General features: G+C 42.7%; 1 protein-coding gene across 4 annotated transcripts in view; it reads right to left on the minus strand.

Moving 5' to 3' along the window:
• The window catches only part of Enosf1 (enolase superfamily member 1), a 48,016-nt gene that overhangs the window by 14,159 nt on the left and 21,672 nt on the right, over positions 1–12,185 (minus strand). For 2 of the 4 annotated variants that reach the window (XM_074070205.1, XM_074070206.1), the window contains 7 exons: positions 7,905–8,020; positions 4,960–5,046; positions 4,561–4,587; positions 2,580–2,676; positions 2,425–2,463; positions 1,922–2,004; positions 196–230 (listed from right to left, as the gene is read on the minus strand). In XM_074070205.1, the coding sequence (XP_073926306.1) occupies positions 196–230; positions 1,922–2,004; positions 2,425–2,463; positions 2,580–2,676; positions 4,561–4,587; positions 4,960–5,046; positions 7,905–8,020 (484 nt within the window). The remainder of the gene's footprint in view (positions 1–195; positions 231–1,921; positions 2,005–2,424; positions 2,464–2,579; positions 2,677–4,560; positions 4,588–4,959; positions 5,047–7,904; positions 8,021–12,185) is intronic. The other 2 variants (XM_020186192.2, XM_074070207.1) reach the window with 2 other exon arrangements.

The following is a 12,185-nucleotide window of genomic DNA, read 5'->3' on the forward strand; positions in this document are numbered from 1 at the left end:
TTTTAGGATTCTAAGTAGGACTCACATCTTATCTTTGTAGAAAGCGCCTGGCTTAGTTGAAATATCTGCATCCCTACATGCCAGACTGCTCCTGGCCTTGCTGATGCCACTTCATCCCTTGCTCCTCTCCACTGACTGAGTCTCTTCATATTGCTCACCAGGAAGGTCAAGGCCACCATCACACAAATAACTTACCTGGTCCAGCCATCCTTCAGTGCCGCTGTGCAGAGCTGTGGGAAAAGGGGCACACTTATCATTACAGACATGGTAAAATGCACTGAGCAACTCTGGCCTGATGGTACCTCAGTTGTTTCTGATATGGATTTTACAAACATTATATACAGTCCTAGCATAAAGCAGGGGAATAACCATGTGTTATTGAAATTAAGAGCAGAAACAGCTTGGCCAACAGAGCATCACTCTTTCTACAGTATGGCTATCTTTCTTCATCTCTATGGGAACCATTTTATTAATTGTCACAACACTTCTGGAAGGAGAAAATGGCATGGATGTCCCTCTTTTTAAAGCTAAGATTTTCTGTGGCACCCACAGAAGTAATGGATATAAAAGTAACAAGTGGAAGATAGCCTCTGTCTCTATTTCTGTTTCTGTCTCTGTCTCCTTTCTCGTGGCTCTACGTGAGTACGGTATGATGAGAAAGAAGGGCTGGGGGTGCAGCTCAGTGGTACAATGCTTGCTTGGCACATGTAAGGCCCTGGGTAAAAAAAAAAAAAAACAAAAAAACAATATAATGAGAAAGAACCATGCGCTAACTGCATGCCATGTCCCAGCTGTGGTATGATAATCTACAGCTTTGATCAAAGCCTTGAAACCACACTATGAGATATGAAGTATTATTTCCCTATTTTAGAGAAAGCTGAGGTTCAGCATGGTTAGGTGACTTGCCTCTGCCTGGAACTCAAATATTAGGCTGTCACCTCCCAGAGCCCAATATGGGACTCAGTAAGTCAGAGCCTCAGTGTCCAGGATGTAAATGGCTTTACTCTTACTGTGTAAGTGCTTTCAGAAAGAGGCCTTGGAACCCATTCTGAAAGGAAAACAGTAAATATCTCCCAGAAAACCAGGAATACAAAGCCTGTGTGATGTAAGATATTCTTTGTATCTACCCCTCCCCCACTATTCCCCACTTCATTTCCTAGCACACAGCTCCTAGAATTCCTAGATTCTCCTGAGTGACAAGTGTCTTTTGTATGACAATAAAATGACCCTGAAGAGGACCCCTTCAGGGTCACCAGAAGACCAAGCCATGATTAAGTAGTTGGAACTCTCAGACCCACTTTTAGACCTCTAGAGAGGAGAGGAGGGCTGAAGATTGAGCTGATTACTAATAGTCAGTGACATAATTAATGTGCCTGTTAATGAGTCCTCTGTAATAACTCAAAAGGACAGAGTCCAGGGAGCTTTAGGGTTGGTGAACATGCTCACCACACCTGGTTCTATGCATCCATGTAGACCTGGCTGTTCCTGAGTTATATCCCTTATAATAACTGGTAAACTACGTAAATATTTCCCTGAATTCTGTGAGCCATTCTAGCAAATGATACAACTCAAGGAGGTTTGTTGTGGAAACCTAGTTTTCTAGACAGTTGGTCAGAAGCCCAGGTCACAGCCTGGACTTGCACGACTGGCATCTGAAGTGGGCAGTCCTGTGATATTGAGCCCTTAACCTGTGGAGTCTGCTCTGACTCCCAGTTAGATGGCGTCAGAATTGAGTTAAATCGTGAGACATACAGTTGGTGTCTACAGAACCTGGAGAGATGGTGGGTGTGGTAACTGCCCTCCCCTGCTGCACTTCTGGCATCAAAAGTGATGGATAATGATCATGGTGTGAGTACAGAAGGAAAACTGGCCTGTTCTTCTCATTTTGGCCTGTTTGCAAAAGCCAGGTTAAAAAGCAGACCTGCCGCAGTGTGTCGTCTGAGTACCCCAGCCAGGCGCACGACGTGGTGTAGGCAGGGTAGCCATGAGTCAGTATTTGCTCTTCTGGAAAACAAAGCACTTGTCAACATTTGGCACCTTCTAGGGAACCTAGCAATTAGAATTGCTAGAGCTAAGCTGTTGCCCACACAGCATAGAAATTCCAGCTCTTTTCCTGGTTGGCCTTCACATGTACTCTACCACTCATCCAGTCTCTGGGGTGCCAGGCGTAGGTGATCATGAATGCCCCACCACTCAAGGGCCTCCCATCTCATAGTGCAGTCCTAAAGCCACACCTCCTATGACAAGAGGCTGAGTGAGCCCTACTGCCAGATGGCATCTTTACCCAGACCCGCACATCTGACTGGTGGTCTAACTGCTTAGCACAGAGAATCTGGGAGCACGATGTGCCCCCCTAGAGGATAGGGTTCTTCAAAAGTGGAAAGCGATAACACAAACAGGGAAGGAAAATTTCTTACAACCCACCTCTTTCTTTTTTACCAACTTGACCGTTCTGCAGTATTTCTGAAAAAAAAAAACAAAACAAAACTTGTCACTCTAGACAGCAGAACCTGTGGCTGCTATTCGTACACTTATTAAGTGCCAGGAAGCTTCCAGCTCCTGGCTCATACAGGACTTACCGTAGGCCTCCTCCTCCGTCAGGACGTCAGTGATGTATCTGAAATCAATGCAAGATGACAGCGTCCTGGGATCCTGGCAGCCAGACAGGAGAAAGGCCTGGATCAATTCATGAGCAGATTATGTTTCTAATCTTTCCACTTTTGAAGAACCCTGCCCTCTAGGGGTGCACATCGTGCTCCCAGATTCTCTGTGCTAAGCAGTTAGACCATCAGTCAGATGTGCGGGTCTGGGTAAAGATGCTACTTATACTGATCCCTGGGGTTCATCCTTTCCAGGAAGGGGATTTTGGGATTTGTGTGAGATTGTTTGGTCCTGTTATTCCTTAGTTGGAGTCATTCCAACTGTGACAAGCCCTCAGACCCTCGTGTCCTGACTTTATTCCCTGCATCTGGTCCATTCTTTCCAACTAACATGGCTTCCCCACCAGAGGGCTTAGCACAGGGAAAACACTCAGCACAGGGCAGTAAATGACACCTGGTGACTCCCTGGATGTCTGCTTCCTGCGACCCTTTAATGAACTGTGAGGAGACGAGGTCTGTCCTGGAGTAGCTGGGGCAGAGGAGAGAAGGCTGCACTCAGAGCCAGGCTACCACTGACCTGCAGCAAGCACAACTGTGGCAATCTGCTCTCCTGGAGAGGGGACATTTCACTTCACTGCCAGGAAGACTGATGGAACAGGAATGTATCAACCCTCCCAGTTACACTCCGGCTCTGCTCTCCTAATCCTGCTCTGGCCACATTAGCTAAGCCTCACCCTGGGATCTCTCCTTACCCTGGCAGGGGTGTCATGGGTAAACAACCAGAAGCTCCATTCCCATCTGCTAAAACTGTTCAAAATTTAAAAACTCTTTCAACCCTGAGACTGCTTCTTTGAGGAAAAGTGGTATTGAGACAGGGAACATGAACTAAAAGACAAAGTCCTCAGGTGAGACCTTATGCACCTTTCTGGTGGCCCTCAAATATTTCTGTTTCAGTGGCCACCAACTACTCCACTATGAAAGGCTGACCTTCCCACATCCTTCCCTTTTTGATGGTCCCCAAGTCACCCTGCTGGCGAAAAGATGTAAGAGCCTCCTGTTTTTACCTGCCCCAGTAGAGGAGCAAGGACTCCTAGCCCAACAGTCTTCAAGGCCATAGTATTCTTGCTTTTCCTTAGTTTCACCACCAAGTAGTGACAAAGGCCTTCATTTGTGGACAACCAGGCATCACCCAGAGGCAGCTGCTGCTCATCGTGGGTAAGCAATGCACTCAAGATACTCAGCTAGGTAATAGTGAAGCCCGGACTCAAAGCCAGGTCTGTCTGGGTCTGTTGTTTACTCCCTTTAACTTGCCCAGTTTTTTCTTCTTTAGCAGCCAGGTGCTCATTCCTGTCATAAATAGGTCAAGGAGAAAGAAAGCAGCCAAGTGCACATCTTTAGAATTTGGTGTTAAGCTCTGACCCTGCTAGATCTCCACAGTGGAGACTGCCTTAGCCTGATCTTGCTTTTGGAGTCAGAGAGACTGCAGAATGTCTTAGCAATACCATCTGGCTTTTCAGAGTTAATGTAGATCATTTCTCATGTGGTCTTTAGACTAATTCTGTGAGGTTCCTAGAGGTCTGATGATCCTCTTCTCATAGGCAGGCAGTAGAGGCTTAGAGAGATTGCATTTCATGTTAGAGATCCTCAGTAGGAAGCCAGCACCTGAACTCACTACCTCCCATCATATCACTTTGCTTGCATAAGCACATCTAAGAGTTAATTCAAATAGCAGAAAAGAAGTATTATGGGCTGGCAACGTAGCTCAGAGGAAGAGTGCTGCCCTGGGTTCCATCCCTAGCACCATAAAAAAAAGAAAGAGGTATTATATTTTACTGGGTTTTTTTTGTTTTTATCATCAGTGAGCAAAAGACAATTCTGAATATATTTATTATCAAAAGACAAGTAGTCTATGAGGTCCAATTCATTTAGAAACTATTATAATATTAAAGAACCTACTTACCATGTCCACAAGTAACTTCCACAGAGGCTTGAAAAAAAAAGGTAAGATTTGTAAAACATATGCATAAAGTGCCCATTTTCATCCTAAAGGTAAATGCACTAGTGGCAAATTCCCACTATCAGCTGTCCGGCACACCCTCCCACCTTCTTGAATGCTGCCTGTGCCTCCTGCTGCCTCCTAACCCTTCCCCTTTGTTTCCCTTCCCCTCTTCCTCACTCTTTCTAAACTGTCCCTACAGTTTCCTAATCTTTCAGAGTACAAAAGAATCAAAACAAGTCTCTCTATTTCCTTTTGGGGACCTGTGGTACATTTGTCTTTGATCTTCATAGGGCTGCTGGAAGAGATAGTCCATGTCCTCCTGTGCCACAGAGCCACAGATGTGTTTCTGAGATGAGTTACCTTCCCCTCCTGCTTTGCCCACAGGTCCCACAGCGCATTCAGAATGGCTGCCGTGGCCAGGTGCACCACACCTTTCTCTGGACCAATCTGGTTGGGAAGCAGAGCACAACAGCATGCCTTAGATGTGAGACACTTAGGTCTTCTAGCCATGCACACATTTTGAGAATTTAAAGACAGCAGTGGAAACTCACCTAAAGGTTAAGTTAAAAAAGCAAAAACCAAAAAAACAAAACAGTTTAACAACTACATAAAATTGCAAAAATAGGAGGAAAAAAACTCCTCTTCCATGTGGTATACACTTGCACACATCTTTTTTTTCCAAACTATTTGAAAGCAACGTTGCAGATATCATTCTCTTTTACCCACAGATACTTTGGTGCATAGTTCTTACAAACAAGAACATTGTCTTACATAACCACAGTTATGTAGGACCATACTCATAGAATACTATTATCTAAATGGCAGACCATAATTGAATATCACTAATGTCCCCAATAATGTGCTTTATTTTGCCCTGATCCATACCCAATCCAGGACCACACTGCATTTAGTAGTCATGTCTCTAGTCTCTTTTTATGTAGAGTGATTTTTCTTCTTTTAATGACACTGACATTTTTAGAGTATGGGCCAGTTGACAGGTCCAGAATCCCTCATGGGCTGCTCTGAAGTTCCTTTAGGATTAGATTCAGAGTCAGGTGCTAGTGGCACATGCCTATAATCCTAGCTACTTAGGAAACTGAGATCAGGAAGACTGTAGTTCGAGGCCAGCTCAGAAATAGTGCAAGACCACCATTTCCAAAATAACTAGAGCAAAATGGACTGCTGGTATGGTTCAAGCAGTAGAACGCCTGCTTTGCAAGTGAGAAGTCCTGAGTTCAAACCCCAGTCCCACCCAAAAGAAAAAAAAAATTAGATTCAGGTTATACATGTTTTGACATATATACTGCATAAGTGATGATGGCATTTTGTTTTATTGTTAGGTTTATTAATTTATACCATTTGGTTAAGTTACTGCCCATTTTGGTTAGTCCACTATGAAGTCACCATTTTCCCTTTTCAAGTAAGAAGATTATTTTTGCCCCCAAATTTTTATCATCCATTGATGACTTGGCTCAATTAACTATAGCTATGATGGCTGAAATATGGTGATTTCCTAATGTCAATTTGTCTTATATTCATTAGTTTGCATTCTACTGTAATGATGGCATATTCCTTATTTATTATCTGAGTAAACTTAAAGATTCCTATTTCATTCAGTGGCTTATAAGTCATTATTATTATATTTATTCTGATGTGCAAATTGTCTCAAACTCAGCCAGTAGGAATTTTCTTTTTTTTTTTTGGTGGTACTGGGGTTGAACTCAGGGCCTCACACTTGGTAGGCAGGCACTCTATCACTTGAGTCACTCTGCCAGTCCTTTTTTTTTTTTTTTTTCATTTTTTCATTTATTCATATGTGCATACATTGTTTGGGCCATTTCTCCCCCCTGCCCCCTGCCCCCTCCCTCTCCCTTGCCAGTCCCTTTTGTGTTGGGTATTTTGGAGATAGGGTCTCTCAAACTATTTCCTTGGGGCTGGCTTCAAACCTTGATCCACCTGATCTCTGCCTTGTGAGTAGCTAAGATTATAGGCATGAGCCACTGGTACCTAGCCAGTAGGAGTTTCTTCAAGGAGGTATCTTTCAAGGCAAGCTTAAGTTGCTTTGTATAAAGTCAAAACTAAAATCCAAGACAATGTGGAAAGTATATTCTCCTGAACCTGTCTTTATGCAAGGAGGAGAAACTCAGAAGAGTTAGGAAAAGACAAACCTGGCATCAGGAGATAAGGGCAAAGTCTAGATTCCTGGATTTATCTTATTATGTTAGAACTCTTTTTCTAGACTTTCATTCTTTCATGCTTGGATGTTATGATTCAAATATTGACTATTATAGTTTGGATCTGGAGTGCCCCCAAAGTCTCTGTGGCACTATTGGGAGGTGGTGGAAACATTAGGAGGCGGGACCTAGTGGAAGGAATTCACTGGGGGCATGCTCTTTTTTTAATTTTGTTTTGTAGTACTGGGGTTTGAACTTAGGGCCTACACCTGAAGCCACTCCACCAGCCCTTTTTTTTATGTGTGAAGGGTTTTTTCCAGATAGGGTCTTGTGAACTATTTGTCTGGGCTGGCTTTGAATTGTGATCCTCCTGATCTCTGCCTCCTGAGTAGCTAGGATTAGAGGCGTGAGCCACTGGCACCCAGCAAAAGTTTTTTTTTTTCTTTTTTTGAGAGACTGGAGTTTGAACTCAGGGCTTTGCATTCACAAAAGGGGCATACTCTTGAAGGTGATATTGGGGCCCTGGCTCCTTCCCCTCTCTCTTTGCTTTCTGGTTGCTTGAGGTAAGCAGTGTTTTCCATCACATGGTTCCCCTGCCATGATGTTCTGCCCAAAGTGACTGGGCCAAGCAACCATGAAATCATGAGCCAAAATAAATTTTTCCTTCTTTTAAATTGATTGTCTCAAGTATTTTGTCATAGTGATGGAAAGTTGACTAATAAACTGATCTATACACATACTGGTGCTACGGCCTTCTAGCTTTGGAACTTTGCCCTTCTATTTTATTTACTTCCTTCATGACCTCCTCTCACAAATCCATCACAACTCTTCTCTCTCCCACTCAGTCCTTTTTCCTCTAGGCCACTTTTTCCATTCTAGGGAGTGAGAGATGAGGTGCATTAAGGGCAGAGATCTCATGATTCAAATGCATCCAGGGTGAAGTCTTACAAAAAGGAACTGATCACCTTAAAATACTGGTGTTCAAAACAGCTTAAGTCCTAATTTTATGTGAATAAAATGTACTTTAAAATTGTAAATCCATCTCTGATTTTCACATTCATTATAATCAAAGGACATCTCAGACCTTAGTAATGTTATCTATAAAAGCTTCTTACAAAATAGGTTGCTTACCCATCTGAGTTGCCCATCACTTGTGAGCTGCCTGTAGAAGCCTCTGAAGTCACTGACAATGTCCCTGAGGTCCTTGTGAAGCACATGGTGTGCGAGGGCATTCACAGCACAGACAACTGTTAAAAAAAATGTCATTCTCGTTCATGTTTTAATATGCAGCCAATAAATTAAGATACAAAAACACCACAAGCAAATGTGGACATTTTATGAAAGAGATTTAAATACAAAAGGTAAAACTGTAAAATTGCCCCAAATATGTCTTCTGTGCTTATCATAATGCTGAGCTAAATTTCCTCAGTAGAGTAAACATATTTTGATTGGTATAGTCTTGTGAAAAACTGTAGATCTTCAAGTTTACATAATGTTCCAAATTATTTCCTTCTTTCAGTACTGGGACTTGAACTCAGGGCCTACACCTTGAGCCACTCCGCCAGCTGCCTTGAACAGGACTTTGTCCTTCTCCCCTCTAGGGGGAGTTAGCAATGTCCTGAACCCAGACAATATCCCTATGGTGGGACTGGGGTATGGCCCAAGGCAGACTTAGGGTAGAGGCAACAAAACTACAACAATGCCCCTCAAAGACCACTCAGACACTAGAGTCAATGCAACAACATTTATTCACACTTCAAATGCACACTTACAAGGTCCAAGAGGCAATCATGGCACACGGTCAGTCGCCTCACAGGGCACGGTGGCAGGCAAGGCTTGTGCTCCAGGAAGGAACCTCACCAAGCAAGTGTTGGCAGGCAGAGCCAGCGCTCCACAGGGGAGTCTGGCTAGCTGTAAGCAGTCAGCTCATTAGGGCCGGGAGCTCAATCTGCTCGGGGAGGGTGAGCTACCACAAGGCAGGACCTCTCTAACTTGGGAGAAAGATAGTTCCTCTGGCAAGGAGAAACGCATGCAGGAGAGTCCCTTTTGTGAGCGTCTTGCAGTACATTGGAGAATGCACTCTGCTGTACCCTCAGCAGGTGTCCTTTTTATGTGATTTTATCCTCCAGGGTGTTCCCCCCCTATGTCATTTAGTCCTCTGCTGACTGGTTACACCCAAAAGTGGGGGCCCCAATGCACTGCTCTAGACATCATCACGTCTTAGCATAAGCGTAGCCATACCAGACCAGACAGCATATTGGTTGCATACCTCATCAGTCCTGTCCATACAGTGTTCTGGTGTTGGCGACAACTGTTTATCTATAGTCCAGAAGGCTGGTAGCTCACTGATTCTAAATTGCATTACACTCAAAGTTCAGATAAACTTTGCAGCTTGTTAAAAGAGGCTGTATGTTCTCTACAACCAGCCCTTTTTTGTGATGGCTTTTTTTTGAGATAGGGTCTTGCCAACTATCTGCCAGGCTGGCTTCAAACCGTAATCCTTCTGATCTCTGCCTCCTGAGTAGCAAGGATTACAGGTGTGAGCCACTGGCACCCGGCCCCAAATTATTTTCCTAATCACTTTGGAGAATGTTCAATCAAATTCAAAGTCAGACCTCATTATTCCTAAGCAATAAGAATACCCTAACTTGTAGAATTAAAAATAAGAAAACTAAGAAAATACTTGCCATTATTTGCAAGTATAAGAAATACCTTGAGTATATAACATCACACACAACTAAAGATTAAATGAAGCCAAGGATTGAGAGTTCAAGGCTAGCATGGACTACATATTGAGACCCTGTCTCAAAAAAAATAAATTAAATGAAACGAATTTTCACTTAGCATAATACTTACATATAAAACAACTACATGGAAATACACTTTCATAAATACTGAACTTCTTACCATTTTTCATGAATAGTTTGAAGAATAAACTTAATTTGGTTCAGCATTACCATCACTTGTTTTTGGTGCTTTAAAGGCTTGCTTCATTGTGTTATTGAAGATTAAAAAGGGCTCGGATGTAGCTCAGTGGTGGGGCCTTATCTAGCATGTGTGAAGACCCAGATTTAATCCTAGCACCCCAGAAAAACAGATGAACAGTAAGAACAAATTGTCTGCAAAAGACTCTTTCATCCTTTGCATATTCTAGAAAACATTCTATGTGTCCATGTATCAATGAACCAAGTAATCAAACCATCAACTTAGCCTCAAAGCAATCAATTTATGGCAAAACATTTTGATCAACTTGTTTAGTACTGCATTATTTTAATAGTAAAATCTTTGGGTCATTTTTTTATCTTTGGCAGTACTGGGTATCAAACTCAAAGTTTTACAATAGCATGCCTCCAGGCCTTTTTGCATTAGTTATTTGTCAGATAAGGTCTTGTTTTTTGCTCCAGCCAGGCTTGGAATGAGATCCTCCTGAGTAGCTGGGATTGTAGATGGGCACCACCACATCTGCCGCAAGGTAATTTAATAGGGTATCTATGAGGCATACTTTTACTATCACCAGACATATGAGGAAGACATTTAGAAAGTAGCACCATGTGCTCTTAGGATGTGCCTGGCCTTTGTGAGACAGCTCTTGGATCACTGCACACTTGCTGATGGATGTAGCATTTACGGCTGAACCAGCCATTCTGTGTTCTCAAGGGCTTTTGTTAATGGGATACAATCATTCCAGTTTAGTTATTCACTCCCCAGAAATTGTGAGAGACAGAATCCTTATTCCTTGATGGTGGTTGATGTTCTTGGATTTAAAAAAAAATCTGAAGAGTACATCAGTGACTCATACTGAGGTATATTATTATCTACATCAAACCTTTGCCTTGTGGCTTGGGTTGTTGCTATAAATCACTGACTAAGCAACCTGTGGTTTGCATTACAATAGCAAATGCACCTAAGGATGATCTCATTTTTTATTGCTCTCAGAGATAAACAAGCCACACTGATAAATTCATCTGTAATGTGTGGATTTTCCTTGGTCAATGTGAGGGTGCTGCAAGAAAGTTAACTAAAACTTGCTGAATTCAATAGAAATTTATATTCTAGTGGTCTTCCAGTGTGGAAAAAGTCAGGTTTTCATGCTTAATGGGATAGATGGAAATTCATCTGCGAAATATCAGGTCTTGAAAGGCAGGTTCTTAGGGGCTGGTGGAATGGCTCAAGTAGTAGAGCTCCTGCCTAATAAGCATGAGGTCCTGAGTTCAAGTCCCAGAACCACCAAAAAAACTAAAAAAAAAGAAAGGCAGCTTCTTGCTGTTAAACCCAAGGGTTTTCTCGTGTGAACTGGATTTCCTGGGTCCCTCCAGACTGGAAGTGTCAGGAAATCTTGTGGATAACTGTGGGTATCTGAGCCCAAGTGGTGACATGAACCTTTAAGGCTGTTATTTTTTTGTCTATTTAAAAATTATTTCAGCCTAGAGGTGTGGCTCAAGTGGAAGAGTGCCTGCCTACAAGTGTGAAGCCCTGAGCTCATGTCCCAGTACTGCCAAACAAAAGCAAAAACTCCCATAAAAATTATTTCACTTTCACCTCTCTGTCTTCTACTTTTCTTTTTGAAACTAGCATGGCCTACATCATACGTGTCATTTCACATTTGCCTAAACTCACAGAATATGCAATACCAAAAATGAACTCCAATGAAAGCTTTGGACTTTGGGTGGCCAACATGCATCAACTTAGATTCACTGATTGTAACAAATGTACCATCCACTCTAGCAGGGGCTGTTAATAATGAGAGATTGTGGGGTGGGGAATAGACAAAAGGGTATATATAACTCAGTTTTGCTGTGAACCTAAAACAGCATAATTAAGCAAATTTAATAAAAATGTTAAAAAAAAACACTCAGAAAAACTAATTAGAAAACAACCTTCTTTCCCTATCCCTATCTCACACACAGGCACTGTCTTCACGGTAATGAGGAAAGCACGTGCTTGCGCACTCTCTTTTTCTTATCCTCTCTCATCTCATCTCTCTCTCATTCCAGTTTCATCCTCTGGTTAGGTCAGTAGGCTGATAAAGGCTGCAGGAGAACCAGGATGAGCTAATGGAATTTTTCATCTTTGGTGCAAGTGCTGCATGACACAATGAGATTGCAGTTAATCATGTGAACTATGTAGCAAGGTCAAAGTTAAAATGGGTCTGTCATGCTGTGGTCTGGAAAAGGCGGAAGCCAACAACATTAGCACAAAAGAGCTATGTATTAGAGTCATAAAGAAATGGGAGTTGGTTTACCCTTGCCCAATTCATCCATCAGGACAGTTGATGCACCTGGGGCAAGGGCCTTGTGACAGAGAAGTCTTAGACACTGAGCTCAGCACCATCCCGCAAGAGCCTCTCATCCATCTTAGTGCTCAGGTCCCTCCACTGTGTGCCCAAGGAAGTGAAGTTCAAAGACTTGGCTC

Source organism: Castor canadensis, chromosome 4, assembly GCF_047511655.1.
Source record: "Castor canadensis chromosome 4, mCasCan1.hap1v2, whole genome shotgun sequence".
In the NCBI taxonomy this organism is placed as follows: domain Eukaryota; kingdom Metazoa; phylum Chordata; class Mammalia; order Rodentia; family Castoridae; genus Castor; species Castor canadensis.